This window comes from Phyllobates terribilis, unplaced genomic scaffold (genome assembly GCF_046119375.1).
Source record: "Phyllobates terribilis strain yellow unplaced genomic scaffold, ASM4611937v1 Scaffold_7__3_contigs__length_470593459, whole genome shotgun sequence".
Classification (NCBI taxonomy): Eukaryota; Metazoa; Chordata; class Amphibia; order Anura; family Dendrobatidae; genus Phyllobates; species Phyllobates terribilis.
Window position 1 is genome coordinate 165,607,776 of NW_027362767.1, and position 18,045 is coordinate 165,625,820.

Consider the following 18,045-nt stretch of genomic DNA (forward strand, 5'->3'; position numbering starts at 1 on the left):
AAAAACAATCATTATATATTCCTGTATGAGTCCTCAGCTGCCAGTATAGAATCAGAAACTATGCCATTTTTAATACTGGTAGTGGTGGGAACGTTCATGGTGATGAGATCAAATTGATTTATTGTGAAATGTGCAAATTTGAGTAATTTTTTTTTTTAATTCACAGGACCGTCACAAAAGGAATACCCGCTGCCTTTTTACACATTGCAGAAGATTGCATCAGTAGCAAAAAGTTGACATAACATCAGGAGTAACTGCACTAGCTTCCCAATATTGTCTTGCAGCTATCAAAGCAGCAACCAAGAGAATCACCGAACGTAGGGTTCATTTAACAACATGACATATATTAATGCATATGTCAAAAACCTTTATTGCAGTATTGGTTACAATGCCACAACAAGCACAAGAATGCCCACATTCAGAAAAAAAAAATCAAAAATTAATGCATCAAAATGCAAAATATGCATAAAAACAATGTCTATACAACATATGAAAAAGAGAAAAAGGGACCGCCAACACATATAAAGCGTTATAACCTGTCATACCACAACATCATAGGGAAAAGCATAGTAGAAAAAATGATGTGTGAACAAAAAGAGAGGTACCATGCATATTTTGAATTTTGATGCATTAATTTTTTATTCGTTTTTTCTGAATGTGGGCATTCTTGTGCTTGTTGTGCCATTGTAACCAATACTGTAATAACGTTTTTTTACATATGCATTAATATATGTCATGTTGTTAATTGGACCCTACGTTCTGTGATTCTCTTGGTTGCTGTGTGTCTAACCGAATGGTCTGCCATTCATATTGTATGTCCATATAGCACACAATTTGTGATATTATGGGTATTTTATACTGACCAACTGGTCTTTGATGAAAACCCCTATATATATGTGGCTATATCCTTGTTGTCTTTTGCAGCTATCAAAGCAATATATAGCCTACATAAAAGCACAGACAGGGAATGCAGCAGCATATTTAAGGTGATTTATTATAATGAGAGTTTGTTAAAGCTCACAGTTCAGAACTAGAGAAAACCCTAGAGCATTGGACAAATACTCCTGACATTTTTTTATTTTCAGTAATGTGTTTTATATTTGTATAGCTGCAGAAGTGAATATGAGAGTAGTAGTCTTGGAATAAGATCACTTTCACTGTTAGAACCTTGTTCTTAGTTTTTTTCCTTTGCTGGTCACATGACCTTGTTGGCCTATTTAATCCTGCTCCGCCCTTCTGGCTTTGCTGGACTTCATTGTATATCTACTTTCTAGCTAGCCTGTGCTCTGTATCTAACTCTGTTAGTTTGCTTGGTCTACGGACCTCTATGTTCTATATATTTTGTTTGTTCGTCTGTCTGCTACTATTTCTGTTAGGAGGTGTCCCATTTTCCTCCCAGTCCTTAGTACTTGTAGGGATTCCTTCCCCACATCTATAGGTCTCCGTACAGACTAGCTTAGGACATTAGCAGGTCTGATCGCAGGATCAGGTCCCCTGTTACATCGTAGGGATTAAGCTGAGTTCTATCGTAGGGACAGATCTCCTCTCTTTCCTTAGCTCTGGTAGCAGAACATAACAGTAAGTCCAGCCCAGCAAATGCTCTAAGGAAAGATTTTTTTTCTGTTCCATCATGGTGTCGGTTCAGGATTTGGCTAAACACCTGCAGGGACTCTCTTTGGAGGTGGCTGAGCTCCGTCAGCACGTGAGTAACTGTCCTGGAGCACATTTCTTGGAGCCTAAGGTACATTTGCCGGATTTATTTTTTGGTGAACACCGAGAATTTTTTTCATTTAAAAATGCTTGCTTATTGTATTTTCGTTTGAGACCCAAGTCCTCTGGGAATGATTCCCAGCACATAGGGTTTATAATGTCACTTTTGCGCAAAGAGCCTCAGGAGTGGGCCTTTTCTGTGCAACCTAGTGATACATGCTTCAGATCAGTGGATAGTTTTTTTTCTGCTTTGGGACTATTATATGATGATCCTGACCGTGTCACATCAGCTGAGACTGAGTTAAGACGTTTGAGACAGGGATCAGGTAATGTGGAAAAATATTGTACTCATTTCCGTCGATGGTCTACTCAAACAGGGTGGAACGATTCTGCTCTGAAAAGTCTATTTCTTGCTGGGCTCAGTGAAAGGGTTAAAGACCTGCTAATTTCTTATCCTACACCTGAAGATTTGCAACAGGCTATGCAATTAGCTATACGGGTGGATAGGAGACTGCGTGCAAGGGTTAATGAGAGCAAATCCTCTGCTATGTCAGTTTCTGGTTATGAGAATGTGTGTACTAACAGTGGTGAATCGATGGAGATTGGCGCAATGGCACCTCGCTCTCAAGAAAAAGATCGCAGATTTTCTGAAGGCTTGTGTTTCTATTGCGGAAAATCTGGTCATTTGATTAAAGACTGTGAGCTTCGTATCAAGAAAGAAAAAAAAATGGTCAGTCATGCCCGTATTGCCTGTTTAAATTCCAAGGGTGTATTTTTAGCTGCTTCCACGATTGCTCAGGAAAAATTAATGGAATTTCGGGTGTTTGTTGATTGTGGGTCTACTCTGAATGTAATTGATGGGGGATTCTTGGAAAGACTCAATTTAAAACCCGAACCTTTATCATCCCCCATTGCTGTGGTCTCTGTGGATGGTTCCCCTTTGAAGAATATTACTCTCAAGGTCTGTGAATTTCCTCTCACTATTAATGGTGTTCACCATGAGAAATTGGATTTGGTAGTGTTGAATAACTTGCCTTCTCCAGTAATATTGGGATTGCCCTGGTTAAAATTTCACAATCCTGTACTGGATTGGTCTACCAGTGAAATTAAATCCTGGAGCCATAAATGTTATGACAAGTGTTGTAACGGGCGTATTGCAGCTTTGGATAGGGGAGAATTGCCTGTTCCTATTCAGGATTTTTGGAGAGTTTTTTCTGAGAAGGAATCGCAGGTTTTGCCTCCCCATAGAGACTATGATTGTTCTATTGAATTTGTCCCTGGAGCGACTCTTCCTAAAAGTCGTTTATTTAACCTTACTATTCCTGAGAGAAAGGCTTTGGAGGAATACATACAGACAAGTTTGGCCGCCGGTCACATTAGGCCCTCTAAGTCTCCTGTGGCGGTTGGATTTTTTTTTGTAAAAAAAAAGGACGGCGGTTTACGTCCTTGTCTGGATTTTCGTGAGATTAACAAAATTACTGTACGCAATCCTTACCCACTGCCATTGATTCCTGATCTGTTTAACCAGTTAATGGGGGCCAAGTGGTTCTCTAAAATTGACCTTAAGGGGGCATACAATCTGTTGCGCATGAAGGAGGGTGACGAATGGAAGACTGCTTTTAACACTCCTGTGGGTCATTTTGAGAATCTGGTTATGCCTTTTGGTCTTACTAATGCTCCTGCATTTTTTCAGAATCTTATTAATGACATCCTTAGACCTTTGATCGGCAAAAATGTGGTTGTGTATTTGGATGACATTTTGATTTATTCGCCGGATCTGGAGTCTCATTGGCGGAGCGTACGTGAGGTATTACAGTTGTTAATGGACAATTCGCTTTTTGCTAAGCTGGAGAAATGTGAGTTCGCTGTACAGAGAATTAGTTTTTTGGGCTACATTATCTCCAGCGAAGGTTTTGAGATGGACCCGGTTAAAGTTCAAGCTGTACAGGAATGGCCTAGGCCTATTGGTTTGAAATCGATACAGAGGTTTTTGGGTTTCGCCAATTATTACAGAAAATTCATAAAAAAATTTTCTAGTATTGTCAAACCTCTGACCGATCTCACCAGGAAAGGTGCTGATGCGGTTCAGTGGTCTTCTGAGGCCATTGAAGCTTTTGTGTATCTCAAGGAGAGGTTCACCTCTGCTCCCATCCTTATGCAGCCTGATGTGACTAAGCCGTTTTTGGTTGAGGTTGATGCTTCCTCTGTGGGGGTTGGCGCAGTATTGTCTCAGGATAACGGGGATGGATTACATCCCTGTGCCTTTTTTTCAAAAAAATTTTCGGAGACTGAACTGAATTACGATATTGGTAATCGGGAATTATTGGCTATTAAACTCGCATTTGAACACTGGCGCCACTTCTTGGAAGGTGCGGAATTTCCCGTTCAGGTTCTTACGGATCATAAAAATCTGATATATCTTGATGCTGCCAAGCGCCTGAATGCCCGTCAGGCTAGGTGGGCACTGTTTTTCTCGCGGTTTAATTTCTCCGTTACTTACATCCCTGGTACTAAGAATGTTAAGGCGGATGCCTTGTCTCGCAGTTTTTCTCCCATAGTCGGTGCTGAGAAAGAGGAGAACATTTTACAAGAAGGTGCTGTGATAGCTGCTTTGGACTCCGTTTTGGAAGATGAGATTCTTAAAGCACAGGAGAATGCCCCATCTTACACTCCTCATGGGAGGTTGTTTGTGCCTGGGACCTTTAGGAGAGATTTGTTTGTTGAGTGTCACGAATCTCGGTTGGCAGGTCATCCCGGAATCTCTGAGACCAAGAGACTGGTGGGTCGCAGTTTTTGGTGGCCTGGATGGCAGAAGGAAGTCATTAAGTGGGTGCGCCAATGTACTATTTGTGCTAGATCTAAGTCCTCACATACTCCTGCTGCGGGGTTGCTTTGTCCTTTGGAGGTTCCCAGTGCTCCTTGGACACATTTGGCTATAGACTTTATAACTGACCTTCCCCCCTCTGAGGGTTTTACTGTCATCTGGGTGGTCGTGGACCGTTTTAGCAAGATGTGTCACTTGGTTCCCTTCGTCAAACTGCCCTGCGCTAAAACTCTCGCTAAGGCCTTTGTCAAGGAAATTGTCAGACTTCATGGCGTTCCTACTGACATTGTTTCTGATAGAGGTCCTCAGTTCGTGGCTCGTTTTTGGCGTGCCTTTTGTGACAGGTTGGGAGTTCATTTGTCGTTCTCGTCCGGATATCATCCTGAATCTAATGGCCAGACAGAAAGGAAAAACCAGGATGTTGAGCAGTTCTTGCGTTGTTTTGTGGCAGACAATCAAGAGGGGTGGTCTGAGTTTCTGCCACTTGCTGAATTTGCTCTGAACAATCATACATCTTCTTCTGCTGGTTGTTCGCCTTTTTTTTGTTGTTCTGGGAGACATCCGTCGTTTGGGTCGTTCTCCAAGTTGGGATCTGCCGTGCCTGAGGAGGAGAATTTTTCCGGTGATTTGGAGAGAGTTTGGACGGATGTGCGTGGTAATCTTCAGGAGGCCAACAGAAAATCTAAAGACTACTTTGATAGGAAACGACAGGAGGTTTTGTTCGCTGTTGGTGACATGGTTTGGTTGTCCTCTAGGAATCTGCGGTTGAGGATTCCTTCTAAGAAATTGGGTCCCAAGTTTGTAGGGCCCTTTAAGGTGCTTCAGGTTGTCAACCAATCTGCTGTTAGGTTGGAGGTTCCTACCTCCTGGAGAATTAATCCGGTATTTCATGTCTCTCTGTTGAAAAAAGCTGTTGTATTGGATTGTGACGCCTCTGCCTCTGTTCCTCCGGTGGTGGAGGACGGGGAATATGAAATTTCTCGCATCCTTAACTCTAGACAGTATAGAGGTAGTTTGCAGTATCTTGTGGCCTGGAAAGGCTTCGGACCCGAGGATAACTCTTGGGTGAGGTCGGATGATGTTTCCGCGTCCAGACTTATCAGAGCATTTCACAGGAGATTTCCTGATAAGCCTGGTCCTAGGGGATCCGGAGGATCCTCTTAGAAGGGGGGGTACAGATAGAACCTTGTTCTTAGTTTTTTTCCTTTGCTGGTCACATGACCTTGTTGGCCTATTTAATCCTGCTCCGCCCTTCTGGCTTTGCTGGACTTCATTGTTTAACTACTTTCTAGCTAGCCTGTGCTCTGTATCTAACTCTGTTAGTTTGCTTGGTCTACGGACCTCTATGTTCTATATATTTTGTTTGTTCGTCTGTCTGCTACTATTTCTGTTAGGAGGTGTCCCATTTTCCTCCCAGTCCTTAGTACTTGTAGGGATTCCTTCCCCACATCTATAGGTCTCCGTACAGACTAGCTTAGGACTTTAGCAGGTCTGATCGCAGGATCAGGTCCCCTGTTACATTGTAGGGATTAAGCTGAGTTCTATCGTAGGGACAGATCTCCTCTTTTTCCTTAGCTCTGGTAGCAGAACATAACATTCACAAGTCCATGTTTAAACATGTTAGCGAAAAAATGGTACCAGTGTTATCAGTGTTTTACATCAGTATGTCGTCATTGTTTCTCCTGTATGGATAAAGAAATTAAATACAGAGCTCATCTTGTACTTTGCAATGTTAAACATGGACAGCACACGGATGGCACACAGATGCCATCCATGTGCTGTACCTGTTTTTCATGGACCCATAGACATGTATTGGCTCTTGTCATCCATGCTGCCGTAAAAAAATGGACATGTCTCAGTATGGTTTGCACATACACACAGTCCATGCAAAAAAACTGACAAGTGAACAGCCCCATAGGTTTTAATGGGTATGTGTGGGATCCATGAAAAAAACAGATGACATACCTACTGGAAACATGAATCGTTGAAGAAGGCCTAATACAGAGATTCAATTGATAGGTGAAGATGAAGAACGAAATTGGGTAGGTGCCAGAAGCACTACAAGGACTCACTGTCATTATCAGTCATATCGTGTAGCTGGCATCTGTCCTATTGAATTTGAATTTCATTTACACATTTTGTCTATATTACATTCTTACTGCACTAGAAAGCAGAAGCAAGACAGCACAGAGTCAGAAACAATGAGCTTGCAATTTTTTTTATAAGACAGTAATTGTTGTTTTTTTTAAATTCACTACAGCACCCCATTGCATGTGCTGGCTTTTTGTTCTTGTTACTTACTATGTTTTTATTTTGTAATTACTGGTAAAGGGGTTGAATTTTGTTGAAATAAAAACAGAAAAAAAAATTAAAATGTTGTCATTTAACTGTGAAAATCTGTTTTTGCACTCCTGTTTGACTAATTTAAGTTGACAACCATACATACCACACATACAGTATATTGTCTGCTGCCACATTTTACTTTCTGTACAGTATGTGTACCTATCTACCTAGCACTTATTACCTTTTCGGCAACAGTTGAATAATTGGTTTTAAAAAGATTTTCTGAAGGTATAATTTGGTAATGGCAATGATAGAGTAAAAGAAAAAAAAAACATGGCTAAAAATGTGGGAGCTGCTAGCAGCAGCAGAAACACCACCACCATCACTTTCACCAGTCATTCAGGCAATAGTACTACCAAATACATGACAAAATTGGCATCCTTTGCCTTCCAGCAAGCATATTAGTGGGGAGGAGGTGGAGGGTGTTATGAAATATATGGCAAAACACTCATCTCAGTCACAGAAACATGCTGATTACTCTGACAGTGACACTGTCAGTTTGAGTCAGTGTTCTGCATAAAACAGTTTGCATGATCCCAAATGACTAAAAGGGATCATGTTTAGACATTTTTTCAATAAGAAAACACAATTAGACTGTCAGTTCACTTTATTATTAAATGTGCTGTTGATTACTACTACCATTTTATGGTGAGGTCACTTTGACATTATAAAGGCCAGGTCTGCATTAAAGACCTTAAAAACACAATTTCTCAAGACATTTGAGGACCTGCTGAAATTTTGGACTACTTTATTTGCTGCAAACAAACTTGTCAAATTCAAATTTAAAGAAATTCGCTCATTTGTGATCATGATTGTTAAGATTTTAAAGGTCATATTTCCCCATTCAATGAAAATGTTTGTTTTGATCCTTTAGTTGAGATGGCTTTCATATCTACTAATTTAATATGCCTTTAAATAATTAATATTTAGCTGTTTTGTCATTTATAACGTTACAGCCTATCATTTCTTCTAAAATATTTACTCAGTTACTCTGAAGTCCTATTTAAATCTAATTTTTGATTTCCATTGCTGTCAAAGATTCAAATTTACCATTGAATTTTTCCCAAAAATGTTATTTACGCAATTTGCAAGCACTGAAAATTTTCTAATTGCCCTGAAAAGCCATGAGTAATTTTTTAAAGCCTCCTAGAACTGTCTTGAACTCTTTTTAAGTTTCTTAACGCAAACACACCCTTAAGAATGTCAAACTGACGTAGACATACAGTACAGACCAAAAGTTTGGACACAACTTCTCATTTAAAGATTTTTCTGTATTTTCATGACTATGAGAATTATACATTCACACTGAAGGCATCAAAAATATGAATTAACACATGTGGAATTATATACTTAACAAAAAAGTGTGAAACAACTGAAAATATATCTTATATTCTAGGTTCTTCAAAGTAGCCACCTTTTGCTTTGATGACTGCTTTGCACACTCTTGGCATTATCTTGATGAGCTTCAAGAGGTAGTCACCGGAAATAGTTTTCACTTCACAGGTGTGCCCTGTCAGGTTTAATAAGTGGGATTTTTTGCCTTATAAATGGGGTTGGTACCATCAGTTGTGTTGTGCAGAAGTCTGGTGGATACACAGCTGATAGTCCTACTGAATAGACTGTTAGAATTTGTATTATGGCAAGAAAAAAGCAGCTAAGTAAAGAAAAACGAGTGGCCATCATTACTTTAAGAAATGAAGGTCAGTCAGTCAGAAAAATTGGGAAAACTTAGAAAGTGTCCCCAAGTGCAATTGCAAAAACCATCAAGCGCTACAAAGAAACTGGCTCACATGAGGACCGCCCCAGGAAAGGAAGACCAAGAGTCACCTCTGCTTCTGAGGATAAGTTTATCCGAGTCACCAGCCTCAGAAATCGCAGGTTAACAGCAGCTCAGATTAGAGACCAGGTCAATGCCACACAGAGTTCTAGCAGCAGACACATCTCTTCAACAACTGTTAAGAGGAGACTTTGTGCAGCAGGCCTTCATGGTAAAATATGTGCTAGGAAACCACTGCTAAGGACATGCAACAAGCAGAAGAGACTTGTTTGGGCTAAAGAACACAAGGAATGGACATTAGACCAGTGGAAATCTGTGCTTTGGTCTGATGAGTCCAAATTTGAGATCTTTGGTTCCAACCACCGTGTCTTTGTGCGACGCAGAAAAGGTGAACGGATGGACTCTACATGCCTGGTTTCCACCGTGAAGCATGGAGGAGGAGGTGTGATAGTGTGGGGGTGCTTTGCTGGTGACACTGTTGGGGATTTATTCAAAATTGAAGGCATACTGAACCAGCATGGCTACCACAGCATCTTGCAGCGGCATGCTATTCCATCCGGTTTGCGTTTAGTTGGACCATCATTTATTTTTCAATAGGATAATGACCCCAAACACACCTCCAGGCTGTGTAAGGGCTACTTGACCAAGAAGGAGAGTGATGGGGTGCTACGCCAGATGACCTGGCCTCCAGAGTCACCAGACCTGGACCCAATCGAGATGGTTTGGGGTGAGCTGGACCGCAGAGTGAAGGCAAAAGGGCCAACAAGTGCTAAGCATCTCTGGGAACTCCTTCAAGATTGTTGGAAGACCATTTCCGGTGACTACCTCTTGAAGCTCAGCAAGAGAATGCCAACAGTGTGCAAAGCAGTCATCAAAGCAAAAGGTGGCTACTTTGAAGAACCTAGATTATAAGACATATTTTCAGTTGTTTCACACTTTTTTGTTAAGTATATAATTCCACATGTGTTAATTCATAGTTTTGATGCCTTCAGTTTGTATGTACAATTTTCAAAGTCATGAAAATACAGAAAAATTATTTAATGTGAAGGTGTGCCCAAACTTTTGGTCTGTACTGTATATGGCTATGAGTAAATGGATGGTAACTGTGCTTTCACACACACTATCTGCAATGTTTGTTCAGTGTTTTATAGCTTACTTTCCTATTTCTATTGCTATGCTGTGAACTGTGATATCCCCTCACTATCCAGATTCACCAACAAATGGCTGCTGCATTCTCTGCCTCTGCTGTTATACACACTTTGATAGTCCTTCCTGACTGGCTGCACAGTACCATGAGATGTGCTTTCCATTAGAGGTATACTTTCCATTAGATGGATACATCTGATGAAAAATGTTGATATATGGCACTATATACAGTGGGTACGGAAAGTATTCAGACCCCTTTAAATTTTTCACTCTTTGTTTCATTGCAGCCATTTAGTAAATTCTAAAAAGTTCATTTTTTTCTCATTAAAGTACATTCTGCACCCCATCTTGACTGAAAAAAACAGAAATGTAGAAATGTTTGCAAATTTATTTTAAAAGAAAAACTGAAATATCACATGGTCATAAGTATTCAGACCCTTTGCTCAGACACTCATATTTAAGTCACATGCTGTCCATTTCCTTGTGATCCTCCTTGAGATGGTCCTACTCCTTCATTGGAGTCCAGCTGTGTTTAATTAAACTGATAGGACTTGATTTGGAAAGGCACACACCTGTCTATACAAGACCTCACAGCTCACAGTGCTTGTCAGACCAAATGAAAATCATGAGCTCAAAGGAACTGCCCAAGGACTTCAGAGACAGAATTGTGGCAAGGCACAGATCTGGCAAAGGTTCTTAAAGAATTTCTGCATTACTCAAGGTTCATAAGAGATCAGTGGCCTCCATAATCCTTAAATGGAAGAAGTTTGGGACCACCAGAAGTCTTCCTAGACCTGACCGTCCAGCCAAACTGAGTAATCATGGTGAAGAGCCTTGGTGAGAGAGGGATAAAGCAGAACCCCAAGATCACTGTGACTGAGCTCCAGAGATGCAGTAGGGAGATGAGAGAAAGTTCCACAAAGTCAACTATCACTGCAGCCCTCCACCAGTTGGGCCTTTATGGCAGAGTGGCCCGACGGAAGCCTCTCCTCAGTGCAAGACATATGAAAGCCTGCATAGAGTTTGCTCAAAAAACACATGAAGTACTCCCAGACTATGAGAAATATGATTCTTTGGTCTGATGAGACGAAGATAGAAATTTTTGTTGATAATTCTAAGCGGTATGTGTGGAGAAAACAAGGCACTGCTCATCACCTGCCCAATACAGTCCCAACAGTGAAACATGGTAGTGGCAGCATCATGCTATGGGGGTGTTTTTCAGCTGCATTACAGGACGACTGGTTGCAATTGAAGGAAACATGAATGCGGCCAAGAACAGAGATATCCTGGATGAAAACCTCTTCCAGAGTGCTCTGGACCTCAGACTTGGCCGAAGGTTTACCTTCCAATAAGACAATTACCCTAAGCACACAGCTAAAATAACAAAGGAGTGGCTTCAGAACAACTCTGTGACCATTCTTAACTGGCCCAGCAAGAGTACTGACCTAAACCCAATTGAGCATCTCTGGAGAGACCTGAAAATGGCTGTACACCAATGTTGACCATCCAACCTGACGGAACTGGAGAGGATCTTCAAGGAAAAATGGCAGAGGATCCCCAAATCCAGGTGTGATAAACTTGTTGCATCATTCTCAAGAAGACTCATGGCAGTACTAGCTAAAAAGGGGGCTTCTATTCAATACTGAGCAAAGGGTCTGAATACATATTATAACCATGTGATATTTCAGTTTTTCTTTTTTAATAAATTTGCAAAAATTTCTACATTTCTGTTTTTTTTTTCAGTCAAGATGGGGTGCAGAGTGTACTTTAATGAGAAAAAAAATGAACTTTTTAGAATTTACCAAATGGCTGCAATGAAACAAAGAGTGAAAAATTTAAAGGGGTCTGAATATTTTCCGTACCCACTGTAGCCATTAGTGATCAGCAAATTGTTTGAACTTCACCAAATAATTATAGGAAATTCTACATGGCCACGCTTGAGCTCATTTGAGCCTTCTGTATCTGACACAATGTTCTACAATGTGTGTACAATGGCAGTGGGCTTTTTCTTCCTTTTTACCTTAGTCGAATGGCAAATTGTTCCAATTCACTTTGCCGGTTCCAGCGAATTTCCTAAAGTTTGACATGAATTTGATTCATATCAACCCAATTTGATAGTCTCTGACAGTCATGCAATTCCATACTGTAGTTGCCTATAAGACTCCATTAATATAAACCATACAGTGTGTTATATATTGTTTTTCCTTATGCCTCAGCATGGAATAGCCTAGTCTACTACACTATTCAATAGAACAATGAAAAAGGTCTTCTTATCCTTCTTGGCCCAGTATGTACCTAAACAACACTTTTTCATTTCCCTATCAGTATGTTTGGTTTATGCCAATCTCAGCTTTCCTGACATTAAACATATTTTATAAATGAAGTGTGAATAGAGATTTACTTTTTGACGACATCTACAAGTTTTGGATGCTGCTGTAATACTCAAGTCTTTCACCAACATTATGCTCCTCACATTTTGTTTCAGATACAGGCTAAGTTATATGGAGAACTCAAATCAGACAAGTCCGAACGTTTTCTTTCTACTTGGATTATCTACTGTTCCTCACCTTCAGGTTATAAGTTTCCTTATTTTCTTGGTAATGTACATGAGTACATTTTCAGGAAACCTCTTACTTATTATTGTAGTGAGCACCAACACAACCTTACACACCCCTATGTACTTCTTTTTGAGTAATCTCTCTGTTATTGACATCAGCTTCTCCTCCAGCATTGTTCCTGTACTCCTCAAAAATACTTTATCCAAGGACAGGAGTATTTCCTTACTTGCCTGTGCTTTTCAGATGTTCTTTGCATTGGTACTTGGGGCAACAGAATGCATTTTACTATCAGTCATGGCTTATGACAGGTTTGCCGCCATCTGTAGACCATTACATTACAACACTATTATGAACAAGAAGGTGTATATTTGTTTAGCTATGCTATCATGGAGCATGGGTGTGATAAATGCTCTAATACATGTGACCCTTATTTTCCAGTTACCTTTCTGTAGGTCTCATGAAGTCAAAAATTTCTTTTGTGAGGTGCCTCCTTTCTTAAGACTATCCTGCAAAGAGCCTTGGCTCAATGAGGTTGCGATGTATGTAGCAACCGGGATCATTGTTATGTTTGCTTTCTTCTTGACTGTAGTTTCATATGTACAAATCATTTCCACAGTTTTGAAGATTCGCTCCTCTGAAGGAAGACAGAAAGCTTTCTCTACATGTGCCTCTCACCTAACTGTAGTCTCCATTTTTTATGGAACCCTCATGTTCGTGTATCTTCAGCCTCGATCTTCTTTCTCTTCGGAAACAGGCAAGACTGTTTCTGTTCTCTATACGGCAGTCACTCCTATGTTGAATCCCATCATCTACAGCATTAGAAATAAGGATGTTAAGAACTGTGCACTAAAGCTTATGAAAAATAAAATCAATTCTCCTTAAAACAGAAAGGGGGGGATTCACAGCAAACATGAAAATGGACATCCATTGCAGTGTCATGTTTCACCACCCAACAAAGAATGGTAGAAGGCATGGCAATAAACCCTAATTATTGCTACCTTCTTTGCTAAAGGTGGTAAGAACCTATATCCATATCTATAACAACTGTAGTGTTAGAAAAAAGAGGAGGATATGAATTAGCCATCAAGACCCTCTGAGTCAATTCCCAACCCAAGTTTGGTAACAATGTACATTTTTTGAAGAGAAGAGTCCTAATCAGGCTCTCACCATCTGGTAGCATTGGTGATGAAACTCTTATTGGCTCACCTGGTGAGGTGGATCTTCTAAGCCCAAAGCTCTGAGTAATCAGCAACAATGGAAGGTGCCAGTGCAGCGGAGTGAGGGATGATGCATGTATAAGGAGATGGACATGTTGCCCTCGTTCCCTCTTGAAGAAATAACTTTAATGCTATGTGATGTAATGTGAACTGTGATGTATAATGGGAATTGTGATGTGCATTAAAAATGTTAGTAGTATTGATAAACTGTGTAGTTTGACAATAAGGATTGTGAGAGTTAATGTTTTGTACTAGCCTGGAGTGGGAGGGGTTAAGTTGAAGGCAAAGTGACGGTTTTCATGTCAGGAAGTCAGCTAGGGCCTGGACTGCATAGCATGAGGACCTGAGGTCCAACGTGAGCAGTGCCACATTCTGGTGTTTCTCTAAAGTGAGATGATACCAAAGGAAAGAGATAACGTGATCCAGAGAGCGAATTAGTAGGAGACAGAGTGATCTGGGTCCTAGGAGAGGACACTTAACAGGAAATCCCAGAGCTTATGAAGGTAGCAGTCCTAAACAGGACTGAATACATGAGAAGAGTAAAATGCCCTGGGAAGGAGTTCAAGAGCATCAGCATTAGAGGAGATAATAATCGATCATGCTGGCAACCTTAGGGAAGAAAAGACGCGGAACCATGGATCGAGTACATGACTTTTCCAACAGGACTGTAGTGTCGAGTTGGGTTGTGGTGAAGTATTGAGAGACACTGGAAACAGAAGACAAGTAAAGAGAGTAAAAAAAGCAGGGTGGGGATAGAGAACGATAGAGGAAAGAAGAAAGGAGACTATGTGGAACATTCTTAGATTTGTAAAGGAAGTGTTCAGAAGACTGTGTACCCGCTATCTCTTGTATATATTCCCTATCAAGTTCCCGTTCAGTAAAAAGTTTATTTTTAATTGGTGGTCTCCATTATTGAACTGTTCAACACCTGATCCTGGAAGACCAGCAACATCAATTACATGCGGCCTGCATGCACAAAGCGCCCTCACTGCATGAGTCCACACACCTAGCCAGGACCCCCAACTTTATGTAACGTGCCAGGGCGCAAGAGACGAGTACCTCGTCCACGACTACCGTCTCGCATCATGTTACACATGGACCTACCTCTGCCTGATCTCCCGCAGCTCCGCCTGACTCACTGCCACAGATCTTCAGCATTGGAGATGACAGGGGTACCTACCCATTATTGACTTACCGCAGCATACCTGTTGAGGAGCTTTAGCGTAATTGTCCTGACCAGTTTCTCCCTGTCCCTCCACTCAGAGGTGTAGCTAGGGGTTAAGCTCAGGGAGGGGCGAAATATCTGAGTGGGCCCCTAACCGATAACCTGGATTACAACAATGGTGGGGGACCTTAATAATAGGTTTAGGGGAACCTTAGCGGATGACTGCGCTGTTACTAAAAATAAATCTGTGTACAAAGACCAACAGTGAGATTACCGCTATACGGTGATATATAGTACTAGTTATCAGTCCTGGCGACCATATAAGTAATTACAATGCAGTTATATATAGTGACTTACAGCTGATGTTCTTTCTGATGGAGTCATTCACTTTTCCCGTCTTTTCCATCCAGCCCAGACCAACATGACGACTTCTCCAGCCAAGAATCGTCTGAAGATTCCAACAAAGACACATTTGGCTTTTCACAATTCCAGCACATATATTTCCAACCTGCACAAACTCCTCATTCTGCTGTCACCCCAATACTGAGCTGCTGCTGCCGTCTGTGCCCCTATCACTGCAACCGCTGCGTGTGACACGCCCCCCTGGGCCGTGGGGCCGGGCTTCTGTACGATGCTGGGGGTAGTAGTGGCAACCCGATCCCGTGGCTCAGGGTGGTCAGACCAAATTGTGGCAGTCTATTTATATGGTTTGCAATGTCCGACTACGCCACCCGTGGATTGCGGTCAGAGTGAACCGCCGCTGCAGAGCAGACCGCTGAGGCTGGTGTTGTGGGTGCAGCAGGGAATAGTATAACTCCCCACGGGAGGAGTGTAGCCTCAGGGCAGTGAGCATAGATGGTGGGAGTTGTGGTGCAGGGCGTCCCAGTACCGTTAGTGCTGGCGCGGTAAGAAACACAGAGACAACGTGTTGCAGTCCAGGGTCTTTTACTCACAGTTGATATCCAAGTCACTTCCGCCGGTAATGACTGCCCAAGCCGTGCTGCATCCACCAGGTGAGGGGCTCGGTCAACCCTCAGGCTATTCAGGAGTATGGCACAGGACTCCCTTCTGTCCTTTCTCTGGCTCATGCCCCACCAGTGACCAAACTTCTGTCCAGTTGCCACGGATCTATGCAGGCAAACGTGGGCCCTGTTTCCCGCTATCCTATATGGTGCCTTCCTAGCAGGTTTGGCGGGGGGTCGCACCAATAGATGATCACGACCTCCGGTCTTTCCCTGAGGGATAGCAGGTTTGGCGGGGGGTCGCACCAATAGATGATCACGACCTCCGGTCTTTCCCTGAGGGATTATTTACCTCCACCAACTTGGGATCCAGTACCCTTATTCTGCCTGACCCTTCACCCGATATCTCGTGGGTTCTTAGGGTCCATTCTGCATTCTTGTTTCTGAGCCTTTCTACTTCTCTGTCTCTTCTCCTTCTTTCCTGTTCCTTCTTCTCCTCCTTCCCTCGGCCTCTTCTCTAGGCCTACTTCTCCTTCCTTCCTCCTCTCTGGGCCCGGCCTTTTCTCTAGGCCTGCCTCTGAGCAGAGATCCTACAGAGCCTCTGCTCCCTGGCACTTCTCCACTAAACTTCTCTCTGAACTAAGATGGTGCCCGCCTTATATACCTCCTCCTCTGTGTGTGAGCTCAGGTGACCAGCACCCAATGAGCTCCTACCTATGCTCAGAACCCAACCCCTATCTGCTCCCACACCACTGGGTTTTCCTCCCCCCTCCCCACTCCAGCCAGGGACATAGTCAGATGTGCCTGCATATATATATAAATGGGAGCACCGTAGAGCTGTCCCCCGGAAACGAGGTGTGTGTGGTGTATGCAGCTAACTGAGTCCTGGTCCACACTCCATCCTTACCTGGGAATAGAATACCACACCTCTGGTTGAGGTGCAATACCCCTGTAGCAACCGAACCCTCGGGGGGCTACACGTGGTACAATAACAATGCTCCACATAGTAATACCCACCACTGTGCCACTTACATAATAATAAAGCTTCCTTTGTGCCCTCTAGATTGTAAAACTGACCCCTAGAAACTATTAACTCCCTGTGCAAGTGCCCTAAACAGTGTCCACAAAGTGAAAATGCCCCCTGTGCACCTTTGAGGACCACACTACTCTGAGTGCCACAATAATGCATCTAAATTGCCCACTTCCCATTTAATATTGTCCTCCATGTCCCCACATGTACAGTAATAATGGTTCATGAGTCCCCAGCATTGGTTATGTGAGCAGGCGGCCATGTAAGCGCAGGTCTGCAACTTGTGGTCATTTGTCAACTAGACTCATTAGGCTTCTCTCAATTGTCTTGTATTGAGAAAAGCCAAACTTATCTAGTCGACACATGCAAATAGCATACATGTGGTCCCATGATCACCTAATCGCATCAGTGATTTTGGGGACTCATTATAGCAGGCAAATCCACATCCTGTTATGATTTGGCAGTCTTCAGTCATATAAAGTGACTGCAGACTTGTCTCCCATGCCCGGACAACCATTTTAAAGCGAACATATCACCAGGTTTTCTCCATAGAAAGTACAGCCATCGCCTGTAAGCACTCTGTTACAGTGTACTAGTATGCTTTATATAAGTCCCCAATCCACTCCTCAAGGCACAAAAAACACCTTTTCTTAAACTTACAGCTGGGGCGGTCTGGTCCATTAGGTGTCTCTGGTCGCGATCCGGCGCCTCCTCTCTTCATACGATCATTGTCCTCCTTCCCTGCTTTGTGTGGATGACTCTTCCGATGTCATCCACAGTCTCCTCCATCATGCTCCTGTGCAGTTACACTTCTCTGTACCTTGCCGAGGGCAGAGCACAGTATGTAGTGCGCATGTACTGGAAAAGGCCAAAGAGTGCCGATGACCCGGAGGTAAAGCCGGGACATGCGAAAACAGTACTGTGCTCTGTCCTCGACAGACCAGAAAGAAGTGCGGCCGCACAGAAGCGCGATGGAGGACACTGTGGATGATGTCGGATGACTCCTCCACACAGACAGAAGTGCGATGGAGGAGACTGTGGATGATGTCAGATGAGTCCTCCACACGGAGCAGGGAAGGAGGACGGTAATCGTAAGAAGAGAGGAGGTGCCGGACCACGACCAGAGACGCCCACCAGACCGTCTCGTAGGTGTGAATAATAAAAGCTCTTTTTTGCATCTTGCAGAGGGAATTGGAGACTTACATATAACATACTAGTATGCTGTAACAGGGCTGAAAGATGCTGGCCGTACTTTATTTGTGGAAAATGTGGTGACAGGTTCCCTTTAAGAACTTTATTCAAATAATTAGCCT

The 18,045-nt window shown here is 42.5% G+C and overlaps 1 protein-coding gene across 1 annotated transcript; it reads left to right on the forward strand.

Moving 5' to 3' along the window:
• The first annotated feature begins 12,262 nt into the window (after window positions 1-12,262).
• LOC141153025 (olfactory receptor 10A3-like) lies at window positions 12,263-13,240 on the forward strand. The gene has a single exon (XM_073637698.1). It carries the CDS (start codon window positions 12,263-12,265, stop codon window positions 13,238-13,240), a length of 978 nt encoding a protein of 325 aa, XP_073493799.1.
• The last annotated feature ends 4,805 nt before the right edge of the window (window positions 13,241-18,045 follow it).

Bases quoted from the DNA above. Each gene is read 5' to 3' on its own strand.
- LOC141153025 (XM_073637698.1), top strand. From the start codon at position 12,263: ATGCTCCTCACATTTTGTTTCAGATACAGGCTAAGTTATATGGAGAAC.